Source organism: Anas platyrhynchos, chromosome 1 (assembly GCF_047663525.1).
Source record: "Anas platyrhynchos isolate ZD024472 breed Pekin duck chromosome 1, IASCAAS_PekinDuck_T2T, whole genome shotgun sequence".
Lineage (NCBI taxonomy): Eukaryota > Metazoa > Chordata > Aves > Anseriformes > Anatidae > Anas > Anas platyrhynchos.
In genome coordinates, this window is record NC_092587.1 from 9,762,934 (window position 1) to 9,789,364 (window position 26,431).

A 26,431-nucleotide genomic window follows, 5' to 3' on the forward strand; every position below is an offset into this window, starting at 1 on the left:
GACTGTGTGTGCATCTGTTGCCACTCCTTAATATGTATCTCATGTCACCTGCACTGATAAGCTTCCTAGTACTTCACTGCACCAGTGGCCTGGCTAATAGTACAGGTGAATGTACAGATGTGTAGTTTCCTAATGTATCATGTACTCTTGGTTTATATGCTTTGGTTTATATAGACTTAAAGCATGTCATATTTGAAAATATTACTTCCTACGTGTTGTACAACATTTTTTAGAATACAGACTCATACCCTTTAACTTCACCCTTTAAAAAACTTCATCAGGTTTTTGTATTGGATAAATTCCATTCAGTGTATTGATTTACCATGACTTTGCTTTCTTCCACCACCCTTTTTTAATCTCTGGTGCAGTGTGCTCACATGCATCCTGAGATAGTAAAGAGGACAGCAGGGCAAGCACATCTGGGCAGCTGACTCAACTAGGGTATTCCTTATTTTTCTTTATTTTTATATATTTGATTATATTTATCAATGTTAGCTGTCTGGAAAGAGCTATCATTAAGAAGTATTGCTTATTGTGCACAGTCAATAGAATGAATCCATGGATGCCTCTTAGCATTGTCTTCTAAACTCAAAGTACCCTCTACAGTCTCTGTACCTCTAAAATGGGATATGTCACTGATCGACGTACTTCAACTTTTATCTATGTATTTGTACACATCAGAATATATTGTCATTAATTTGTACAATTTCTTAAATATGCTTATCCAAATTCTAGCTGCTCTTTAACTTTACCTTCGTGTTAGAGATCATTAAGGCTTCCCATTAATTGCTAATGATTAATGCACATTCTTACTTCTTCGCTTTTATCTGGGCATCATGCCAGGCATATTATTAAGCTGTTAGACTTTTCCATCCCCTCCCATTTTGGCAGTGCATGTGAAGGTGTTACTGACCTCTTATTCCTTTCTTCTGATGATCTTAGCATTACTTCTTCAAATTCTATGCACTGTATAGCTTTTTCCCCATTAAAAAATGCAAAAAGTACATCCATATTAAGTAGGCTACTGATGAGAAGACGGGATATCTCCAGTCTTGTTAATCAGTGAATTAACTTTGAGCGTTCATTGTAGTGCTGAAGATACACACTCAACTGAGTTTCACTTGCCCCGGATCAGATTTGTCACTGGCAAAACATTAGCAAGTGCCTTGTGCTGCTTCTGCCTACTCACTTCTAAGCTGGACTTGCTCTTTTGGAGAACTGATACATCTACTTTGCATACCAAAGTGTTTAAAATATGGTATTATTACTACAGTTCAGTCCTTCATCTGAATGAAGTTACACCACCTTAAAGTATCCTGTACCTTTGTTTTGCTGGGATAATAGTACCATGATTGGACCTGATTATCTAAAATGTATCAGAATTTGTGTATTGTGCTGATCTAGTTTATAGTCAGATAAAAGCAATGAAAACATTACAAAAACTGTAAGCAAGCCCTCAAAGATAGTTGGGTTTGCCTCTATTCATGATTACCCTTTTTATGCTATCTGCTATCTAAGGGAAGGGAACTTGCTTCTATATTTCTCCCTCTAAATTTATATGCAGAATTCTAATTTACATGCACTTTTGAAGAGACTGTTTTATCTCTGAAGGGTTTTAATCATACTTGCCAATGGTAGTGATTAAGAAAATATATATTTTTTAAAAAAGGGTATTTAGCCTGATACCACCAAGCTGTTTCCTGCAAGTTAGACATTATGACTTCTGAGGAAAAAAGATGATTTGTTTGATAACTTTTCTTTCCATGACACTGTGGACTGTTATGCCTCATTAGTTTGTCAGTTTCATCAATAACAATAAAATAGGAGAGTTGGTATGATTTTTGGACAGCAAGAAGCGTTTCGGGAGAAAGGAAGATATGGAAATGATGGGGTGTAGTGAAAACAGGCCTTCTGTGACAGATAACTATTGGGACTTCTGCGACAGATAACTATTGATTTCATACTGTTTCATAAGAAAAGGTAAATGTCATTGAATTGTGTAAACAGTCAGTTTCCACAAAAATCTCTAAGGTATTTGAAATCATCATTTTAAGGTGACATCCTTTGTCCAGTGAAGCCAATCATGAACTTTCCACTGAAGGTCATATCCCATTCTGCCTCTCCATATGGGCTCAGCTTAGTTCTTTACACAGTATGTCTCTGTTCTCCCTTGCTCTATCTCAGAACACATTAACAGTGAAACAGGAACAGTGTATGTAGTTTCAATCAGCAAGCACTAGCAAAGCTGCTATTTCCCCGGTTTTAATTGTCTTACTGAGGAAATTTGATGTTTTGTTCTCACTTGTTTTGTCTGCATCTATATCTGACATATACCATCTGTTTTTAAACAGAACATGATTTCTAGATCTGTGTCAATGCTCTAGTTACCTATTTTGTCTTTGAATAAACAAGCTGATTTACTTTTGTTTTTGTATTTTAAGAAAAAAATGAATTTGGGAATGCATTTAACTTTCAGTCTACGTAGCTAAAGTATATGAGTATATTTAAGTATATGGGAATGTTCACATTATTATGTATCTTAAAACCAACTGCTTTCACCTATAAGATTCCTCTTTCCCCATGTTTGTTGTGCATTTTCCTTCTTCCACGCAGCAGCACTTTGCGCCTTCATTCATGCAAGAGTACATGATATTCTTATGTGCTAAATGAATAGAGATGTGTGTATTTGTGTGTAATTGCCTCCTTCTAAACCCCTTAATCTTTTATTCAAATGCCAGGTAAATCTGCCTTTGTCCAGGTGTGCCATGTGTCACAGGCCTCTGTGATGTCTTTATGTAGAAAACCATGTGAGCAGGCATCTACTTACACTCATGTTATGATTCTCCATTTAGAGGATTTTCCCTCTGTGCTTTATCATGTCGTCTCCTGCACTGTTCCTTTGAAGTCAGACTTAAAAGTCACCTGAGAGAAAAGTAGAGAGTCCCCAACTGCTACTAGTTTAATCATTTATTGTGAACCAGTATTGGAGGGGGAAAAAAAAGTTTCTGATTGTAGAGATACAAATATACTATAAATATTTGGATGTCATCCTGACAGAGGTCATGTTGGGAGATGATGTACATTGTACATACAGCTGTTTCTGAGAAAGATAGTAATGGTAGTACAGAAGCAGACAAGCAAGGACACCAAATGCTATTGCATCCTTATAGTGAAAACAACTGTTATTTGTGAAGAGCTAGGTGTGTGTTTTGAATATTCCAGTGTGTTCATTAGTGCCACAACTTAGAAAGGTTTCCAGGGAGTCTGTTTGGCTATTGGAAAAAAAAAAAAAAAAAAAAAAAAAAAAAAAGCCCCCAAACAAAAGGTCAGGAAAAACTAGTGACAAAAGATATAGAAAGGGCAAGCAAGGTACTTAGTGGCTCTTTGCCATGGCTTTTATAGGTAAGATTTGTCAGTCAGTCTCCCAGGTCCCTTAGCCTAGCAGCATAGAGTATGTGAGAGTGAAACATTATCTATATTAGAGTAAGATAGATTTAGGGAGCACTTAAATTGTTTGGACATATGGAAGCTCGAGGGACTAAGATGGGCTGGATGAAAGGATGTTGAGAGAGCTGGTTGATGCTACTGTGTAGTCACTTTCTATCATTTTCAAAAAGTTATTGGGAAATTTTTCCTAATGACCAGAAAAAGGCAGGCACTGTACCTGTTTTCTTTTTCTTTTTCTTTTTTTTTAAAAAAAAAAAGGAGGGGGGGGGCAAGAAGGGTATACAGAAGAGAACTCTAAGCCAGTTAGCCTAATTGGGCCAGTCCCCTTCCTGGGAAGGTTACAGAACAAATCCTCCTGGAAGCCCTATCCAAGCACATGAAGGACAAGAACGTGATTGGGAACAGCCAGCATGTGTTCACCCCAGGCAAATGATGCTCCATCAGGCTTTCAGCATGATTTCCCATAATATCATTGGAGCCAAATTAGCGAGACCTGTACAGTAGATGAAAAATAGGCTGAACTGTCAGGCTTAAATGGTTTGTGGTTAGCGGTTCCTAGTCCAACTGGTGGCAAGGTTACTAGCTGTGACAAGCAGTATCTAATGTCTCCGTTTATGATGTGGGCAAAGGTGTGGAATACTCCCATGGTTGGCCTGTGGTTGATGCCAGCTGGGGAGAGTGGTTGATACACAATAAAGCAGTGAAGCACAGGGCTGCTGCTTGCTGGGATCCTGACAGGCAGGAGCAATGAATGGGCTGGCAGGAACATCACAAAGTTGAAGAAAGCTAAGTGCAAAGTCCTGTATCTGGGATGCAGTAACCCTACATGCTGGGAGAGGCTGGGGGGTGAGTGGCCAGAAAACAGCTTTCCATAAAAAGTCCTGGTGGGCAGCAGCATGTCCTTGTGATGCAGAATGGTGGGTGTGGGCTGGGCTATATCACCATAGGTGCAGCTAGAGGGATAAAGGAGGTGATTCTTCTCTATTCAGCAGTCGTGAGACTGCATGTGGAGTACGGTATGCAGTCTGGGGCTCACCAGTCCTGAAAAGCCACTGACATACTGGAACCAGCCACCACGACGGCAGTCAAATCCTGGAAAATGAGAGCCCCGAGAGGCTGTGAAATCTTCATTTATGGAGGCTTTCAAAGCTCAACAGCCCGTACAACCTGCTTCAGACGGCCCTGCTGGGGAGGGAAACCTCGGGTGGACATCCTCCAGCTGTACCTCCCACCTTCCCCCGTGCCGCTGTCGGCCGGATCGCCGCGGTGTGCCGTGTTCGGGGGTTGGCTTTATCGGCGGAGACCCGGGGCGGGGCGGCGCGCGTGTGTGAGCGTGTGTGTGAGTGTGAGGAGTGTGAGTGCGTGTGCGTGGGGAGCCGCCCGGAGCATGCGCTGCGTGGGGCGGCGGGCGGCTGGCGGCGCCGCTCCTCCCCGGCAGCCGCGGCGGCAGCCACCGAGCCCGGCCCCGCTGCTGCCGCCGGTGCCGCCGCTCGGGGCCGCGGTGGCGGCCGCGGAGCTTTGAGCACCCGCCGGGGAACGGCGCTGTCAGCAGCCGGCCAGCCGACCCCCATCCCCGGTCTGAGCCCGAATTGGGGAGAGAGGAGGAGAGCGGCGAGCAGCGGCCATGGGCAACGAGGCGAGCCTGGAAGGAGGAGAAGGGCTGGGAGCCTTCCCCGAAGGGGCGGCGGCGGCTGCCGGGGATGGCGGCGGCCCCGCGGCCCCTTTGCAGCGCCTGGTGCCGGCCGGCGTGGAGGCGGACCTGAGCCAGCTGAGCGAGGAGGAGAGGAGGCAGATCGCCGCTGTCATGTCAAGGGCGCAGGGGCTGCCCAGAGGGAACCTCGCCGGCGCGGAGCCGCCTTCCATGCAAAGGCACGCACGCAAAATCGCCCTTCTTCCCCCTGCTCCCTTCCCCGTTTTTCCCGTTTCTCGTGGTGGGGCTGGGGGCGAGTCGCGATGCAATCCGGGCCCTTTGCATCGGGAGCGGGCGTTGCGGTTTGCTGCCTGCCGGAGGGAAGGGGGAGGCAGGCACTGGGATAGAGCGCACAGCCCAGCTTTTTCGTCCCCACTCCGGGGCTTTCTGCTAATAACGGCGGTCATCGGTTCCAGTGGGCTGCGCCCCTTCCTCTTCCCTCCCGTCACACCGATCCGGAGCACGGGTACTTTCTGTGCCTTGGGAGGGGGAGATCTGCAGCCTACATTTCGGTTTTCTCTGTGTGTCTGTGTGTGTGCTTTATGGGGTTGGAGTGCCCTACTGCTCAGGTAGTAGCCAGGAAAGCTCTCCCCAGGGCGGATGGATTTTGTAAGCATCTCTTTATGGAGGTATGGGGAGAGGCATTCTTGTTGAATCTTTCAAAGCTTTTGGGCATAATGCATTTGCTAGCCATTACTCTGCCAGTTCTTATCCTCTACAACTATCATTTGGCTTCATTAAATAGTAATGGATTGAGGAGGAGGTCTGTTCCAGTGTCGCTTTTTTTTTTCTTTATTTATTTTTCCTCTTGATTTTTTTTCCCCTTGAGAAGGAAAGAGAGGCGAGAGAACAAGAATTCAGTGTTCTGTGTAGTAATGGCTTTACCTCGTCGTTCATCTGTGAAGACTAGGTCACTCCCTTCCCCTGTCCTTCCCTACCCCGTAGTAAATTCACTGCCCGAAGTGCAACAAGCCCGATGTCCCCGGCCCACCTGGGTTCGCTCCCCAGCGCTGGCCTGCCCCGCTGGGTGCCCGCAATTTGGCCCCCGTGTCCCTGTCCCCGGTCCTAAACCTTCCTCCTTTCCATGTCCCCGTCTCTGGTCCTATAACCTCCGCCTTCCCCTGCCTCTGTCCCCGGTCCTGAACCCGCTGCCTTCCCCTTCCCCTAGCCTAGGGCCGACGTCTCGGTTGCTCTGGGTGTGTTTTTTGTCTTGAAGGGGGATGCTGAAGAGAGCCTGCTGTAGTGTTCAACACGGTTCTTGTATATTGACCTCACCCCCGATAAATGCATGTTTCATTTATATAATATCAGGTTTATATAAGTGAATTTTAGAAAAGAAGTGAGGGTGGGACCATATTCATCCTTGGGTAAAGTACGGAAGTCATTGGTATTATAACTGAGATGAATGTCTGTTTTATTATTACTATTATTATTTTCAATTGGAAGTCAAATCTTGCATATTTGTTAAGCAGGTATTAACACTGTATGTAGAATATAATATTCCATGCAGTTCAGTGCTTTACCCAGCTTCTGTAGATGTTAGTGAGGAAAAAATCTTATTGATCAGTTCTGTGAAACTAAGCTCAGAATTCCCTTATGTATAAACAGCTTATGAACAATAGTAAAAAGTTTAGTGTTTCATACTAATCTTCCAATATAAAGATAAATGTCCTTGGAAGACCATAGAACAGGCTAAAATATGAATATTCCTACATTTATAAACATATTTTTTCCCCTAAAAAACATGCTGTTATCAGAAATTCTATCAGAAATTCTTTTGATCTTATTAGTACACCATACTTTCATTCTCTGTTTAAAGTAAAGGCAGTCTAGATTTGTGAATTACTGCTTTTTTTTTTTTTTTTATAAATTGGCCTTTTTAACTCCAAGTCAGTATAATAGCCTATCATCTAGCTTCTCTTGTGGGTGTGTAGTGATTCACATCATATCTTTGTGCCTGTCATAACATAATGAGGTTTCTACTTGTCTTTGCTTTTTTGGCTTTACTTGCTCCTCTTTTATACCTCTATTTGCTGCTGAAATTTTCCAGCAATGATAGGAATGATTATTAAGTGAATGATTATTATGACCCAAACCATTGGAGTAAGACTTACCTAAAGATTAAGGATCAGCCTCTTCTAGACTTTAACCCAAGTAAAGAACTAGCCTGCTGAGACTCAGATTCCATAACTTCAAACTTTTTTTTTTTTTTTTTTTTTTTTTAAGTCTGTGTGGAAAGTGCTTCTTAAGCAATGCTCTACAACTGTTGTCTTCAACAGCTTTTTTTTTTCTGATGTGGCTATGCCAGTCCGAAAGATAAATGATTGCAATGGTGATCAAATGCTGATATTCAGGCTTCAAGTGTATATAGCCTTGCATTATGCCAGTGACCCTGTTAGGTTGTCTCTTAGTACTTGTGTGTGTTTTTTTCCACATCTTGTTAACTGGATGTTCTCATCTGTACTTGTATTTTAACATTAGTGATTATCCAGTCTTACCTGAGAGACTGATCATTATTTTCTATTTTAAATAGTCCTCCTCCCACCTCCACCAAGTAAATTATTATTAATATTATTATATTTTTGAATGTTATATTCTCTTGGTTCCACACAGAGTTTGGGATGCTTAGGACCTATAGAATAATATAGAATTTAGAAATACAGAATAATATTTAGAAATATAGAATAATTCCATCCGATTTCAATTTCCTGTCTTAAAAAAAAAATAAAAATGTTTAGCAGTTTTAGCTGAAATATGCACAGTTAATTTGGAAGCTTGTTCTAGTTGTCCTAGCTACATTGAATGATCCTGCAACTGTGTCAGATGTCCACTCGCTAAGGTATTATTCCACATCATCTGAAAGGAATAGGTGAAAACTTGAGCCATCTAATACAATCATTTTTATTTTGAGTAGATCACTGTGTTTTTTTACTTGTTTTCATTTCATTAAGTTGTTCATAACATACAGTAGCAAGAAAGAAAGGTGTGTTTTAGAAAAAATGCTAAGCCCTTACTGAGTATCTAAAATGTATTTGTGGTGTACTTTCCAGAAGAAAATTGTATTTTTGTTAATACCATCACAAGTCATTTGAAAAAAAGACCACCAGGACTATGTTTAAGTTTGTACATATCTTGCCTGTAGATACAGAGATCTGTCTTGTAATTGTTTAGTAATTGTAGTTCTCTTCAAAATTGTTTATACTGATGAATGGTAATAACACGTGCCTTTAATGTCCTAACTATAAAAAGTATTTTAGAGAACTAGACCGACAGTCTTTCTGTTAACTACAAAGCAAGCTTTGATTTGGCTATAATACTCACTTAAATGAATAAAGATGAGTTCTGTGAATCAGGGCCAAAGTGAGGAGAAACATAGAGCAAAGAAAGGAATTAGGTGAGGGATGGCTAAACTGTTTTGTTTGTTGAATTTGGATTAATGCTGATTTTTATGGTTTAAAAATAAGAAAACACTTGTCAATTAAAGACACTTTTTTTTTTCCCCTTAGAATTTCTCATTCTCCAGTTTAACTAAATTCTTTTGATGTCAGTATGCAATTGGTTGTAAAATAGCTGTAGAAAAGAAGACTTCAATCTTCAACTACCTAAAACTAAAGAGATTAAATCCTGGCTTTTGAAAGAGGTAACATTTCTCAAGAAGCTTGTCTTTTCAAGGCTTTTTCTTCCACTATTTAAGCACACTCAGTCTCCATTGCTTAGAAACATTGCTATGTATAAAGGCAAGACAAATCTAGTCTTGAGAGTACACCAGCAGCCTTGCAGAATCACTTAGATTTTTTATTCAGTGTATTCATGGGTTGTAATCTCATTTGAAGTCCTGACATCAGATTAGGTGGAAATTTATGGATCACATTATTCTGATAAAAGTGAAAGCTGAAGGAGAACTCCACTGCAATAAGAGTTGAGAGTTATTTACTCTTGTTAATTTCCAAGCTCATTTTTTATAAATAGTTTTTTTTTTTTTTTTCTTTAATTTTCACACTCTAAGGTTTGGCTGTGGTACCAAGTTTCCTGACCTGTTTTAATTTATTAAAACTGTTAAGTACTGTTGAGCCTTTTTTTCCCATTACTTTTTGCATGGCTTGATTGAAGCATTCCAACACTTGCAGACATGAATGCTGAAAGTGGACCAGACTGCTACTATATAGTTGGAATGATTTCACTTAGCAAGCAATATTTCAGATAAACCTAGAATGCTAGTCTAAAATGCAAAAAATAGAACTGCATGTAGACCTACCTATCTGCTAATGAAACTGCTATTTTATTTTATTTTTATTTTATTGCAAAAATGCAAAATACTTGATGGAATTAAATTATTGTTGGAATTTTGTAAATTGTCATCATCATGAATAAGTTAACTAGCATTTACTGTGTCAGTGGAGACATGCCTGCTCCCTTTATTGGGTAGCATGTTAAGGTTGTAAACTTCTCACTCTTAAGGCCAAGAATTTTACAAGGAGTGGGGAAGAGTAAATGTAGGTATGGAAAGATGGAAAGAGTTTGTCCTTAACAAGCACTACATGTGGAAAATTTTAATTTTCCAAAACAGTTCAGATACAAGATGGAGAGAAAATCACACATTGTGAGAATTGTAACTGCAGAAATGGCTACTGCTTAGCTTTATCCTTTTATGTTGCTATTACTAGATATGCAATAAAAACTAAACATATTCATCATATCAGAATACTAAGCCCATTGTAATATTAACAGTGCAAAATACAGTGCTCAGTGCACTGTATATAATTCTATAGCTTTTGATAAAACTCTTAACTAAGAAAAATATAAATATATTGCACAGTTCTGTTTACGGATTAGAATTAAATTAAGAAGTGATTGTTTATTTTGCCCTGAATGTCCAAAAATAAATGTAATATCTGGAAAAATAAAATCATAGCTAACTGGATCTCTCAAACTGAAAACTGAAAATTTTATAGTTGCAACACTGTTGTGGCGCTAAGAGAACACCATATCTTCCAGCAAAATCACAATGATAACACTGAATAGAATATTTTAATACATCCTTTAGCAATAGCACTTCCTACAATATGATTTCCTCAAGCTGCAGCTGAGTATAGCAACAACTAGAATATAGTGCAATGTTTAAAGACATGGTCTTGATCTTAGTTCCTACATTTTTAGCCTTCTTTTCTCATGTATGAAAACAAAACAAAATGTTGTTATTAGAAAATTAGGAAACATTTCTATGTAATTTTATTGGAGAGAGGGTTTTTATTGATAGGCAATGCAAATTTCTGGGGTCATGCTAGGAGGAAGCTCCTTGATACTTGAAAAACAAAAATAAAAAAACCCTTCAAGCTTATTCTATCAACTGGCATGTTTCAACTGGTTGAAAATTCTTATGTTTGATAAGCGGTGAAGTAAATACTTTCACCAAAAAGAGGAGTTTAAATTCCTGATGCATATTGAATTCTATATATATCAAAATTTTTTGCAAATAGCCAGAACACAAGTGCATAAATATTTTGTAGTATGTGTGTGTGTAAGTTGTTCTTTGATCTGCTCATTTTCCAATAAAATTGTTATTTTCAGTCTTTGTCTCCAAATGTTTGTATCCCAAGGGACAGAGTGAAAAGTTAGTCATTTGGATATAGGTATAATAAGAAGTTGTAGCTTTGAGTTCTTCAGCTTTTTGAAGAGAAAATTATATGGTTAAACATGGTTATTGTACTAGATTATTTTCTAAAGAGTAAATCATTTTGTGAATATTTACATAAGCCTTTATAGAACAATACTTTTAATTTAAATACTTTTTACATTACATGCACTCACACTCTGTGTAATAAATCTCGGTCTTGCAAACACTTAAGCACCTGAGGAACTTCAGTGTTACCTAAGCACTTCCAGAGGCACAGATACAGGTTATTTTTTTCCCCTAATACTCTGCATTATTTTATTTTATTTTATTTATTTATTTATTTTTTCTGCAGACATCCTGAGCTTGATACAAGCCACCATCCCAGACAGCCAAGCAAGCCTCCAGATCCAGGACCAGGTTTAAGTAAAAGCAGAACAGTAGATGTGCTGAAGACAGAACAACGGGCACCTGGACGGAGCCCTTCTTCTATTAGTCTAAGGGAATCAAAGTCCAGGACTGATTTTAAAGAAGATCAGAAGCCAAGTATGATGCCCAGTTTTCTCTCAGAAGCCAATCCATTGAGTGCAGTCACTTCAGTTGTGAACAAATTCAATCCTTTTGATTTGATATCAGATTCAGATACAGCCCATGAAGAAGTCGGTAGGAAACAAAAGGTTATCCAGAAAGAGCAGGGGAAACCTGAGGAGCAGAGGGGCAGTGCAAAACTTCCGTCTCAGCAACAGTCTCCAAAGCCAGTGCAGCCACAAGGACATGTCAAACCTACCCCTCAGCAAAGTGAGTCTTCCAAAGCAGTGCCTCAGCAGCAGCAACCTGGGGAGCCAAAGCAAATTCAGAAACCAGGCCCTGGTCACCCAGCAGACTCTAAGCTAGAACAAGTGAAACAACCACCCCAGCCGCGAGGACCACAAAAATCTCAACCCCAACAGTCAGAACCAACAAAGCCTGTTCAGCAACAAACTTCTGCAAAACCTTCAGCGGGCCCAGCAAAACCATTACCACAGCAGCCAGACAGTGCTCGAACATCATCCCAAGCGCCACCTCCTGCAAAACCATCATCACAGCAGCTGGGACCTGTAAAACAATCATCTCAACAGCCGGCAAGGCAAGGAGGTCCTGTCAAGCCATCTTCCCAGCAAGCAGGGCCTCCGAAACAGCCTTCTCAGCAACCTGGACCTGAAAAGCCATCTACTCAGCAAACGGGACCTGCAAAGCAACCACCGCAGCCTGGACCTGGGAAGCCACCTCTGCAGCAGGCCGGGCCTGTAAAACAAGCACCACCACAGTCTGGGCCTACAAAACCACCACCTCAGACTGCGGGGGCCACAAAGCCCCCAGCACAACAGCCAGGATTTACAAAACCAGCAGGCCAGCAACCAGGGCCTGAAAAACCCTCACAGCAAAAGCAAGCCAGTGCAACTCAACCTGATGAATCTGCCCCAAAGAAAACCTTTTGTCCTCTTTGCACTACCACTGAACTGTTGCTGCACACTCCAGAAAAGGCCAATTACAATGCATGCACGCAGTGTCATACTGTAGTCTGCAGTCTGTGTGGATTTAATCCTAATCCTCACATAACAGAGGTGAGTAGCTTTTAAACTGATGTTTGTTACTAGAGGACAAAAGTTTAACTTCATTATGCTGAAACATCAGATTTATTTCAATGTACTATCATGATCATTTAAGGCCTTAACAAGTTCAGAGAAAAAAATCGTGCTGTGTAGGAAAATACCTGCAAGTAAGAGGGGATTTAGGGGAAAAAGAAGGTGGTGGTTCTCTGTACAGTCTTCAAAAGTGTTCTCTTGTTTCTTCATATAAAAAGGGGAACACCATTGTGACTGTTTTGCTCTTTTCCCTGATTTTAAGTACTCATTTGCCATGTTTATAATCAGACCACAATAGTCACATGCTATCATATTTATAAACGCATAAAATATGCTGCTACAAGAGCTAAGTAAACAAACAAATATGGAAAAGACAGTGTTCATAGCTCCACTGTGGGTTTTGGAAAAGGATTTGGGGTGGACTTGCTTCATAACTGTGTCAGCATTCATTAGCTGAAAGCCTGAGTCATGAGTTTTGACTTGGTGATACTCAGGTTATTTCATTCTTGTGGGATGCTAAGAGAGATCTCTGTGGACTGTTTCTAACCTTGATCACCATTCTTGCTGTAATTATATAACATAGAAATTGCATAGAAAGTAATATTAGGACTTCAAATGAACCTACCTTAACCTGATGTTTGCATTGGCCTTATACATATGCCTGCACATATACGTACACTTTATTTGCTCTGTATGGAAATAAGGCTTCATATGAATGTCTAATCTCTTCTTATTGCTTGAACAGCTGCTTATGCATCCTGATACTCTAATTCTAAATTTGCAATGTAGGAGTGTTGTTTTTTTTTTCTTTTTTCCTTTTTTTCCCAATAAAAACACTTTAATCAATTTCTAGAAATTCAAGCATAGTAGACCTGGCACCAAAGACTGGCTAGTAATAAAGCAGAGAGGAAGGGGATTTTGAAAGCTTATTTTTATCTTGTTTTGGTATTAGTTTAGCTGAACAGAGCAGAGATGTCAATAGGAAGAAATATAGACTGGTACTTTATTTGGAATCTGTCAAATAACCCTAGATATAAAATTGCAGAATCAAAGCATTGCTAAGGTTGTTAGGTGCATCTGGAGGTCATGTAGTCCAGCTTCCTGCTCAAAGCAGGGTCATCTAAAGCAGGTTGCTCAGGACTGTGTCCAGTTCTGAATGTCTCCAAGGATGTAGATTCCACAGCCTATCTATGCAACTTGTTTGCATTGTACTGCAGTGATTTAAGGACATTGTTAGTCATTAGATTGCACATGATTATTAATGATATTTTTAGGCAGTACCTGCTGACAGACAGGCATCTGACAATTATTTGTTGATTTATTGTTAAAATTGTCAAAGTTAAACCTGAAGGACTTGCAGTTGCAAGTATTTGCAACTTTTTGCAAGTATTTGTAAGTATTTGTAAGACATTGGATCATTTAGCAGTGTGTTCTTTTGTTTGAATCTAGGGAAAGTCAGGCTTGAGATAAATTGGCATTAATGCTTGTGGATCTATAGGACTAGAAGTGGATTGACTTAAACAGCCATGTGCAGAAATTTTGGAGCATCTGCAACTAGACAGGTGTTCACAGTTTATATTATCAGGGCGTATGCAGGGAAAAAAAAGAATGTATCTTATTTACAATCTGAAGATCTACTGTCATATTTCCAATATTTCATTCTGGATAGCTTAGGGTAGGAAAAAAAAAGTCAGTGACATATAATGGATAAGTAATGCGATGGATTGTTGTTAAAGTCAGAGGAAGGTTTGTAAGAAAACTTTACCTTCAAGTTCTGACAATGTTTTTAGACCAGACTCTCTTACATTTATTTGTGAGTGCTGAGTTCTATTTCCTTAGTGATTTGCTGGAGCTTTTCCTTCTCTTTAGAGCTCCAAGTTCAACTTTGTTTAAAACTTCCGATGTTCTGTGGAAATGGTTGACAACTTCGTTGTGTTCAAATTAAGTTGATTTTAAGAGAGAGAAAGAAAGCATGTTTATGTAGGAAGGTCTCAAAGTAGTTGGAAATTCTGTGGAACTATTAGTTTTTGAAGAGGGTAGTCTCTAAGTGTGAAATTCAGGACTTTAAGACAATAAATACAGCTGCATTTAAGACTAACTGATTACATACATATGTAAAAGCAAATTTGAATTTCTTATTACACATTGAAGTAAACACAGGATATGCGTTTATTTCATGATGAAATCATTTCAGTAAATGAAGGTATTGGGCATCTAATTTATTCAGCTATTAGTTCTAATCTCCTAACTCCCACTCAGGCTTTTCTGATTTGCTCAGCTTTGCACCACCAGCTGTCTTGCTGAAACTTCATTGTGGGTGTCCTGCTCTGATCTGCAGTGAAGTGCAATGAAATCACATCTGACTATTACTGAACAGTTGGAGCAAAGTAATAGAACCTTTTCTGGCACGTAAGAAAATTTGACTTGCTCCATGTGCAAAGGTTTCCACTTGAGTTATTCTCAATCGTTCCTTCCAGCTTCTCTTCACTTTTAATATTAAGATTATTTAAAAGTTTTTAGTTAGTCTTTCATAATAATTTACACTTTTCTTCCTGTCTAGCACAAAACCGATGGCTTGTGTTTTAGCTGTCAGTTCTCTTGATTATGTTGGAAGCTTTTTCTTTTGGTTTCTTAGTTCAAGTCCTTATAAACTGTTACTGAACAAAAGTCTTTCTGTTAGGCATACAATTACTGACTTTATCTTCAGCTCTTACTGTTAGACTTTCTCCTTTTTGAAAAATTTAATGATTCTGTAATCCTGTGTTGTTGCCTTTGCCATGCCTGTTATAGCCTGTATTTTTATTGATTATGTTAAAACATGTACCTATCTGAAAGCAGTACTTCCAAGTAGAGGTGGGGAGAGTTAAAGGCATTTATTTAGAAAAGGATTTTGTTCTCTGACATTTTCCCCTGTACAGCTGTTTGAACTACCTTCTTAAGAAACTCTTTAGCATCTTCTTTCAAGTTTCTTACAGGAGAGTTTAGTCTTCATAACCAGCAGAGTGGTTATGATCTTTCCCAGTGTAGATCTTCCTAAATTTCTATATTCTATATTTCTAGTTGATTCTGGAAGGAATATAAGCAGGGTTTACAGACTGGCTCAGAAAGTGTTGTAAAACCATTACATGTTACATGTAAAACACATTACATGTGTTGTAAAACCATTATGGAAAGTGCAGGATTTTTTATTTTATTTGTATTATCTTTTTCATTTGGACTTCCATTTAAAATGCAGTAGTGCATGCACTGGGTCTGGGTTTAGTCACTAGAGAGAACTGTGTAACTACCAGCAGAAAGTGATACTTCACTGCCACAAGGTCAGGCCCCTGGAACTGTTTCTCTGAACCATCTGACATTGCTGCCCCCCTGGAGAAAGGGAATAGTCTGTATCCTGGTTTTGCACCGCAGTCCAGAGAGGTAGCACACCATACATAACGTGTTTGGAAACATATGTCTCTCTAATCTGTCTAGGTATTCGTACCTCACTCATCACCCGTGCACATGAGTGCCTAGCAATAGTTGCATAAAGTACTGGGAAAAATATAAACAGGTTTGACTGGTACTCTGTTCTGTTTTTCTTTCACTTAAATCAGAAACTTGTAGCAGTAAATACACAATAAATGTGTATTTACATTATCACATGATGTTTTTTTCCTTTTTTCTCTCTCCCTAATTTTTTTTTTTATTTTCTTTTGCTAAAAACATTCCCATCAACTCTGAGCATCAGAAGCCAGCACTATCCTAAAAGAGATTCATCTGTGTTGGTTCAGTTCATCTGAATTTGAGTAGGTTTTCTTAAATGGGCATATACATCTGAGGAACTATTCATTTGGTTCCACGTTTATGTGTGTGTATGTTTTTTGTTGTTGTTTTTGTTTTTGTTTTAATGAAGTTAGATTAAAAAAGCACAAGTTAAATCTAAGTGATCAATGCATATGTTTGATAGCTTATTTATGATGTGCATCTGTAAAGTTGGTGTTGCAGTGGAGTTTCAAAATGTTGGAACCTTGGTTGTATGGGAGCTCTCCACCAGGAGACCCTTGATGCATATGTGTGCAGGGTGCCTGTCTTCTAGGCAGTTTTTAGAGGGATTATTTTTCATACAATGTACCTATCTCAGTAGGTGTTTCACCCGCTGTTTCAACATGCTGTTGAGAGATCATATAAAATTAGTTTTGAACCAAGGTGTAATTTTTTGCTTACATCCTTGCTGGAAATTGCACTTTCAGATAACATGAAGGCATGTATACAGGTGTAGGAATTGTTTACGTGCTCAAAGATCTGCTGGATCTTGGAGGAAAGTGAACTCTCTAAAACCAATTTTATTGGTTCTGTCTATCTTTGAAATAACATGTCTGCATTAAAGTTGACTTAATAGACAATGGAAAAGAGAGCAGGGGGAAAGGGTTATGTCTCCCAAAGTGGAGTGTGTAATATCAGATCAAGTAGAATGTTTTACTGGACCTTTTACCAGCGGCTTCAATAGAAAAACTTTCAACCTTTTTTATTTTTTTAACCCAATCTGAATTTTATTTTTTTTTCCTGTCTTGGGTGAATGGTGAATGGTGATGGTGTCAATTTTTTTCTTCTAACACTAGTGCTAGGGAAATTTCCTGATCAGTTGCTCTAGGTACGATTCTTGATTTCTGCTCTTTCTGAATCCATTTTTATGTACAACTCTATCACAACCATTGATAACTTAGCAGTATTTAACAGATAACAGAGTTTAGTTCAGATGCTCATAAAGATTTTCAGTATTTGTATTTGTTAATGTATTAATTGTTAATGTATTAATGTGCTACATCTCCAAGTATCCTAAACAGTAGCAAATGCTTGGACATGAAATATTTTCAGTAACTAAAGAGAATTTAAGCAGACAGAAGGGCATTAATTTTCATTGGTTATTATCATTATTATTAGCTTGTTTATGGAAAGGAATATAAAATAATTTAAAATAGTACTTTTGGTAGATGGAAGATGACTATAATTCCTGTGGTGAATCCAGACAAATTTTGCTTATCACTGTGGATAGTGATGTGTCACAAAATAGATTTTTAATACCAGGAAAAATAGCTTTGAAAGTGCCTGCCCTATATAAACTTAGCCTGGAGGGATATTTAGATTTATATAAATAAAGCAAAATAAAAGAGATGGGGGAAAGGACTTGAGTCTAACCATCAGCTGTTATAATCATGAGGTGTAAAGAAAGAAAAGTTAAAATCAGTGCCTTGTTTTTTGTATTTTTACTTTCTCAAAAGCATTCAGTTATCCACACTTAATTATTACAAAGAAAAGTTAGAGATATTCTGAAAGAAGAATAGAGATCAGTCTGGTTTCACACTGATCAGATTCAGACAAGCCTTGTTTAGTTAGTTGCCTTTTAAAGATGATCAAAGCTTGTAATATTTTTCAGTGAAATACTTGTGTTGGTTCAAAGAGTATATCTGGGGTGTTCCAGCTGTACTAATGCTGCAAGTTGTATGGAAGTGGAGATTATTCACAATTTTGGGGATGATTTTTTTTCTTTATTTTTGCCCCTAGTACTGAATGCTGTTTTTCTCTGTGAAATATTCTAAAACACAATCCTGTGACTTTTTTTTTTTTTTTCTCCAGAGGAAGATGGCTTGCCTGCATTGTTGCTTTACATTTATGATTAGATATATTAATGATATTGATGCCCTGTGTTTGTTTGTTTGTTTGTTTTTTCTTTTAAGAAAGGGTTATGGGAACGTGGGAAGAAGCACAAAGCTATACATGACAAATAATTTATCCGTGATTTAATTGTGCAATATTCTACAGTATGTTGGAGTGCTGTATCAATAGCCCAGAAAACTGTCCTGTCCGGCTTTTAACACGAGTAAATAATAAATTAATCTGCATAGCTAAAGATGTCAACTGCAGGGAGCCATCTGCGCCAGTATTGCTGTTGCTCAGCAACTGTAATTTACTACTATGTTAGGCCACGTGATGTGGGGCTGCTGTTTGCTGGGGAATCAGTGGGCAGGATGTGTGGCCCAGCCCTGCTCCCAGCACACAGCATAAGCCCTGCTCAGTTCCCAGCCATGCTTGGGCGAGCTCTGTGCAGCACAGATGAACCTTCTTAACCTTTTCTTTCCTGCACTCCTGAATTGCCCTTCTGTTTTTTGTTTGTCGTGTATGCATTTCTAGAATGTTGAATCTAGATGCAATTAAGGAAAGCAATCTGTGATGCGCGATGCAGTGCACTGAGCTGTGTTTCAAATTCTTTTTCCTTGCATGAGGCAGCTTAAACACATACTTGGATGTTAACATTCACTTTCAGAGATTCCAAAATACTGACATTCAAAAAAATAAATAATGAGGGGTACAGGGGGGGGGGATTGTTCACTCTTTTAGTTTATGATCCTAATTGTATAAGCCATAGAATAATAGCTCCCCAAACACCCATACAAGCTATAGCTTTTTGTATTAGTAATTTAAGCAGAGTATGCTAAGCCTGTGGTAAGTACATAATACAATTCATCTAGTAATGCATTTTAGTAGTTTTAAAACACCTTTGATATATAAGTAGCGTTTAAAAACAGTTAAGATGGCTATTTAAAAAGTTTGCTCGAACACTGGTTTAGGTGTGAGCTACAGCGGTTGCATCCATTGCTTCAGTTTATGAAATTGATATCTGGGGAATGCGCTGCTGACGAGAATCTAGCATTGTTTTTGTAAGCATCCTGAGTCAGCATTTCCTGATAAACTGCCCAGTCACCTTTCACAGCTGATGTCTGCAAGGAAAATAAATATTTATTTTGTAGCTATAAACTCTTTGCCTCAAATGAAGATCACTTGCACAGTGTGTGCAATAGCTACCTTTGTTTCACTGTGATTACTTCAAATAGCTGAGATGTTATTCATGGAGAGATGGTATCAAAGGAAAAGTTGGTCTCTAGTTTTGCCTAGGCTTTAGAAGACCCTTCCAGTTGTATGTTGAAAAAACAAATTTAGTTTGTTCTATGGTAGCTGTTCTTTTTTGTTCATAACAGGAATTTCTTGGCTAGTTTCTTCTCTGTTACAGTATTCTACCACCTTACTTGAAGCTGCATAAAATCATGGATTCAAGTGTTTTAATTTTTCATGCTTCTCATATCATCTCGGCAGAAATGTCTTCTGAGAGCCAAATCTGGTTTCCTCACTTTCCTTCTTTCTGAAGTTGTCAGGAACCTGATAAGCCAATATGTTTCCAGACTAGAAACAGATCCTTTTGATAAAGCTTTGGGGCAGAGCTGAACAATGTCAGCAAAGTCCCTTTACATCTCTGTGGCAGTATGAAGGCCCTATAAATCTTTATGCTTCTGTGGTGATATAAAGGGATCTTAGTATATATCTATGCATATCTTACAGTTCCTTTTTATAGTACCAAATGACTAAACGAGAATGAGACCCATTGCCTCAGAATGCAGCTCTGTTCTGTGAAAGGACTGTTAAAATGGCTTCAAGAGCTTCATTTGCATCGTGTGCCAGTACATTTTCCATGAAATATGTTCAATCTGCAAGTCCAAGTTTCTTTCTCATTGCACATCTGGAATCTTAGAATTGAGCTGAATTCTATTCCTCCCCTACATCATCTGCAAGAGAAATTGAACATGCCCATCAATGCAGTAGCTCTCTAACAGTTTTCACATTGCTTTTGATGGACGTGCATGGTTAGAAGACATCTGAACACTTTCACAGAAAGGACTAGGCTCCATATTGCTTTCAGTTGTGTTGGCTTTGTTTGGGATAAGGAGAACTGAAGAGTAATTCACATTTGTTATTGAAGTCAACTGTTAGATTCTGAATGTATAAAGAAACGCGAGCTATAGAACATGGTGCTATACTTTTAATTGTCTTCAATATAATTCTCCATGGATGTTGTTACTAAAATGTCGTGAATAAAATAATTTGGTGCTCCCAACTAGTAGAAACTTTTTTTTTTAGATGTTACAGATGATAATGCATAAAATATTTTTTAATTCCTTGTACATTATGAGGGCACATAGCTACTATATCATTGAGTGGGAAGACAAAGTAGAGCTTCCTGTATTTGGTGTTTGGAATCTGAACAAAAGTGCTATGTGAAGTCTGTCACATCTCCAGTCCTAGTCAAGGTACTTGACAGCATGGTTTGCAGGGTGAAGAAAATCACTAATGGATTTCTTCTGGAAAGTTGACACCCCATTTAGCAGTCTAAAAATAGACAGATTAGGATCCTCAAAAACAAGAATCTCCTTTACAAGGGAACTGAAAAAGCTCATGTGGTTGTTTTGCCTTGGTAAGTCTTTTAATTTTAGATAAAGAGACTTATGAAGGAACTGCTATCCAGTAAGACCTGTAGATAGATTTTAGGTATCTACAGTAACAGTAATTTTTGCATCATCCATAATAACATATAAAGGCAATCTATTTCACAGAAGCCAATTTCTGTCTTTCCTAAGCCTGTAGAAAATCTCTGTCTTTGCAGTAGAAAGAAGAAGAGGCCAATGTTTATTACAAAAATGCACCATGTAGTGCACTTCATTTTGGACTCCTGCAGCTCCAATCACAGAACTAAAGTTTGTATGGTTTTGTATGTTTGGAGATGATGTGTGTAAGCTATAATAAACGGAGTGTTTTAGCACTTAATTTCTCCCACTAAGGTGCATGGGAGGAATTTTATGTCTAAAACAGAAAGATTTAAAAAATAATACAGTAAAGTAAAGCTTCCTACATTTTCCATTTGGAAGTGTAACTGTAGGAGTAGCAAATCCATTTTTAGCTTTAAAGGCTTCAGTTAATATTGAGTTTGTGTATGTAGAAGTGTACATATATATATATATATATTTAAGATAAGGAAAAAACTACATATGAGAGATTTCAAGTTTTGTCACCAGTACAAGTTGTGTTGAAAACTGTAGTAAAAAACTGACTTTTGTTTAAACATCAGATTGGTACTACAGTCAGACTGGACCAGCTATATTTTGAAGACAAGCTTAAATGCTTATAAATGCATCTGGAGTCTAAACATCTTAAACATATGAAGTATCCAGACTACTTATTGTATAGCCCAGCTCAACCCTACAGCTATTTTTGGGGCCTCAAAGATTTCACAGTGGCTTCAAATCAAATTTACTTGAAGATTCTCATAGCATCTGAGTGGGAGCAGATAGGTACCTGTTAATCCATGGTTCCACTGCAAAATGACGGGCAAGAATGCACTCCATATCCTTAATACTTGGGAATGATTGCTTGTCTTACTTTAGAGGGCAGCACTTTCACTTAAAGCACACAAACAAACAAAACAAACAAACAAACAAACAAAAGAAACAAACACAGAAGCAGGAGAACAAAGATGGCTCTAAGCACCTCATGTCATTGGATTCTTTCCTTAAATACAGGAGCAGTGAAAAATGCATTGTCCAAATGTCTGTAAAAGTTCTGTGGTTAGTGGGAAAAGGCATTCCTCACTTAGGCCCATTAAAAAGTTCCCCACAGATCTTTCTGCTCTATGGAGGAGATTTCCGCTGTGTAAGAAATCTGAGTCACCTTGCCAAAGCCAGACCACTGTGACAGCCAAGACAGTTGTTCAGAGTATGTGGCTTAAATCTGTTCTTTGATTAAACCTCCACCTTTAAGAAAACCCTTAAGAATTCATCCAGAAACAATCCGATCAACAAGATCTATATAATTAATATCTAAATCTAATATATAATTAATATCTAAAATATCTAATATCTAAAATCAGGCCTCATAAGTACATCGTAAGATGTACTTAGTACATCTGAAATCATCCCTTGGACAGGGGACATGTATGGGAACTGACCATCAAAAAACACGGTAGTTAGGCTAAATGTCATAATGTCATCTTTGCTCAGGTCCTCTGCGCAGTTGTGAGCTTAATTTCTTCAGTAATTCAGGGCAGAGTTTAAACAACTATTCCAGTTTTGTTTCAGTTGGTTTCATTTTTAACAGCCATTTGCTATCTGGGTTGCAAGTAGATGAGAGCAATGTTTAAACAATCTAAAAAAAAAGAAAAGAAAAAAAAAAAAAACAGCACTGAAAATGGAAGATAAAAGCAGTATTATTATAAATAGTAACTTGATTACTGTAAACTTACAGCTGGGGCCAAAATTGTGCATCTCTTTGTTATTCTGTTAGTAATAGTGAGCTTATATTCATAGAGTGTGTATATGCCATGTTTATCAGAATAATCAGAATAACTGTTTTAGGGAACTGTGTCCAACAGCTCTGTTAATTTTTTGCTGCTGAAAAATATTAGTCTAGCGAGGTACAGCAAAATAATGGATTCACTGCCTCAGTCAATGACATCGGAGATTTTTTCTTCCTATGAACTCTGATATTACATAGATAAAATCTTTATTTATATATATCATCTCCAGATTCATCCCGTGGTGTGGTAGAGATTTCAGACCTGACTAGGGAAAAGGATCCAGAAATCTCCCTAGAGGAAAAGACCTGAATCTTACATTCTGTGTCGTCTTAATTGCAGCTTCCCTCAGTTCCAGTGGTGCATGCAAATGCCATAGCTGGTACCCTGCATTTCACATGCAGACTAAAGAACAGAAGTAGAGGTACAGACAAACAGTTTAGGTATGTACTTACAAGTGCAGGCCCATGGGACTCCATGCCATATTGAAAGGCATTTTTGCTGCATATAAATTTTCCGTTAGCAATGGAAAAAGTGGAAAATAGCATGTGATGCTTCCTGGCCATGCATTGCTTTAACCTGTTTGATAATTTCTCAGATTGTGAGGCTCTTCAAAAGCAAAGGAAGGGATGGCTGATTAGAACTTTTTTTTTTTTTTTTTCCCCTAAGTAGAAAATATGGTCTCCCTCTGATATAATACATTGGGGGAAGGAGAATAGCAAAGCTTTTAAAGTTGGGAGGTAGTAAATAGCAAGAGAAAATAATAAATGCGTTATTTACATTATTCCTGACTGTGTTGAAAAGAGGGATCTATAATACACTGGCCCACAGTAATTGCCCTGAGAGCTTCTTCTGACAACAAATGAATTTTGGGAAACCTAATTATGGTTCTTAAAGTACCATCAATGCTTAGGCAAAGCTCCTCACTGATTCTAAATGAAGACTTGCCCTCTGAAATTGGTGGTAAGATGCAGGTCTGTGTAATACATGGTGTCCATTAATGCACCTCTGTGCCTAATTCATTGGATACATGTATAATATCAACACGTGCCCTGTAATAAACTACCAGAAACATAAGCTATATGAATAACTTAACAGTTGTACACTTAAATATAATTATGCATTTTCTTTGTTCTAATTACGATGATTGTTTTCTGTCAGCAGACTTGATTTGTCAAACTATTTGAGCAGTATTTATGTCTTTTCTTTCTTCTGTTCTGGCAAATCATTGCTCTAAATGACTCACTGCTGGGCCCCATGAAATTCCAGAGTATTTTTTCATTCTGCTGGATTATTATCCCCTGATATTCAGCTGTGTGTAAACTGAATGTGAAGTCATTAAAAGCATGGACTCAGTGATTGCTCAAATCACAGGGACATAGAGAAAAACAAAAAACCCTACAAAACAGTTGGACATTTTAACTGCAAAAGAGTATTAGTGGTAATATATTTCTCCCTTTTCACAGAGAAGCCTGAAATACCGTAAGAAGCCATGCACTATAATAACTTGTTATAATGTTGCTTTTATTAACATTATACTAATTATAATACCTTTTTATTTTTTTTTTTCCCTGCAGATTAAAGAATGGCTCTGTTTAAACTGTCAGATGCAAAGAGCGTTAGGTGGTGACTTAGCACCAGGTCATGGTCCTGGGCCACAGCTGCCTCCACCCAAACAGAAGACACCTACTCCACCTTCAGCAGCTAAAACACCTCCTCAGCCACAGCCAAGTCAAAAGAAAGATGCTTCCCCAAAACCTGACCCTGCACAACCAGCAGAACCTAAGAAGCCCCTGCCACAGAAAAAGCAACCATCCATGCCAGGGTCTCCCCCTGTAAAAGCAAAAACATCCCGTGCTGAGCCTGCTGACACCTCCCAGCAAATAGATCCTACTCCAAAGTCTGATCAGGCCAAGCCAGCACAGGCTGAAGATAAGCAAAAACAACCCAGTATACAGAAGCCTACAGCAGATACTGTGCCTACCTCTGCAGCACCAGGGCTGAAACAGGATTCGGCAGGTCCCAGGACTCCAGCAACTCAACAGAAAGTGACAGATACCCCAAAGCCAGAGCTTGCCAAACCATCACAGGATACACATCCAGCTGGGGACAAAACAGATTCCAAACCGCTTCCACAAGTGTCTCGGCAGAAGTCAGATCCCAAACTTTTAGCTCAGCCTGGGGCTAGATCAGAGGCTAAAACCCAGAAGCCTGTTGAGCCAGCACAAGTGAAAGATGATCCTAAGAAGTTACAAACAAAACCATCCACAAAGCCTGACACCAAACCAGCTCCCAAGGGCCTGCAACCAGGGGCAGGCCCCAAGCCTGTGCCGGCACAGCCAGCACCTCAACCCCAGCAGCCTCAGAAAACTCCTGAGCAGTCAAGGCGTTTCAGCCTTAACTTGGGAGGCATCACTGATACCCCTAAGCCTCAGCCTACGACACCACAGGAAACAGTTACTGGCAGACTTTTTGGATTTGGAGCTTCAATCTTCAGCCAGGCCTCCAATTTAATTTCCACAGCAGGTCAGCCGGGCTCTCAGACATCAGGCCCTGCTCCAGCCGGTCCTGCTGCAAAGCAGCCCCAGCCTCCAGCACAGCCTCCAGCCTCCCAGGCACCCCCCAAAGATACCACTCAGACTCAGCCTTCTCCAAAATCTGTTCCTGCAAAGAAAGAAGCCAAGCCTCTTACGAGTGAAAAAATGGAGCCAACAAAAGTGGATAGTGTTTTAACAACTAAGGGATCTGATTTAGAAAAGAAACCTAGTTTGGCTAAAGATAGCAAGCCTCAAGCTGCTGAAGCTAAGAAACCTGCTGGGCTGTCGGAACCGGAAAAGGCCAGCCAGCCTAAAGTGTCTTGTCCCCTTTGTAAAACTGGACTAAATATTGGTTCTAAGGATCCCCCCAACTTCAATACATGTACAGAGTGCAAGAAAGTTGTGTGCAATCTCTGTGGATTTAATCCAATGCCACACATAGCTGAGGTAAGGCAACAGAGTCAGTATTTATCTTGCATTCCTACCAACAGCCTCCCTGTGCTGTGGAGACCTTGTAGCTGATTTTAGCTGTTGATTTGTTGTGGAAAAAATTGAATGTTTAGTCTGCTGGCTTTTAAACTTAAATTTCTGTGTCATATGAAACTTGGTCAGCAGTTAGAAAGTACTTCCGATGAATTTTTGCAGATTAAAGACGTCTGATATGGCTGGTTGCTAGGTTTTTAAGACATAAGCAGGTCGTTTATTGTGAAATCTTCTTAAATCAGTGCTACTATAATATAGCAAACTACTGTACTTTCCAGTCTACCATGTGATAGTTATTTTCCATATGCTTCAGTATCATATATTGACATGTATGCTTCCTCCATTGATCAGTGCCCCTGATTCAGGCAACTACTGAATGAAGGAATGTATTAATGCCTAGTTACTCTTCTTCCCCAGCTGTGTAATATATCCCTAAATTTATTCCATTAATCTCATTCTGGATCTGGAGTCTTTGTACATGCTGCTGTATTCATTAGCAAGGTTGAAGTTTGAATGATACCTGTATGGTGATATACGGAAGGTTCTGATATATGTGGTGATATATGGAAGTTGCTTCTTTCTTTGGGGTGTGTGAATTTGAAAATGCCTTTTCTGTGATCTCAATAGGGACCAAGCAGGATCAACATCTATTTAATAGAATTAAACAACTTATTTTCAAATGTTTTCTCAAATTCCATGTTTTTGCCCTCCTTCCTTTCTTTCTCGTATTTTTTTTTTTATAAATGGAAAGGAGATTGGAAACTTTATTATAGCTTAACAGAAAGGTGGAGGCACGCCTTACTTGATGTCTCAAATTGGCGAAGTTCAACTCAACTAGACCACCTAAAAATACTTGTGAGTAATTTAGATGTGTAAGTTGGTCTA

The 26,431-nt window shown here is 39.0% G+C and overlaps 1 protein-coding gene across 14 annotated transcripts in view; it reads left to right on the forward strand.

Annotated features, from left to right (window-relative positions):
• The first annotated feature begins 4,606 nt into the window (after positions 1 to 4,606).
• The window catches only part of PCLO (piccolo presynaptic cytomatrix protein), a 361,590-nt gene continuing 339,765 nt past the window's right edge, over positions 4,607 to 26,431 (forward strand). For 4 of the 14 annotated variants that reach the window (XM_027460019.3, XM_027460011.3, XM_038187190.2 and 1 more), the window contains exons 1-3: positions 4,609 to 5,316; positions 11,104 to 12,352; positions 24,104 to 25,510. In XM_027460019.3, the coding sequence (XP_027315820.1) occupies positions 5,072 to 5,316; positions 11,104 to 12,352; positions 24,104 to 25,510 (2,901 nt within the window). In that variant the 5' untranslated portion in view covers positions 4,609 to 5,071. Of the gene's footprint in view, positions 5,317 to 11,103; positions 12,353 to 24,103; positions 25,511 to 26,431 lie in introns of all 14 variants that reach the window. The other 10 variants (XM_027459963.3, XM_027459970.3, XM_027459981.3 and 7 more) reach the window with 6 other exon arrangements.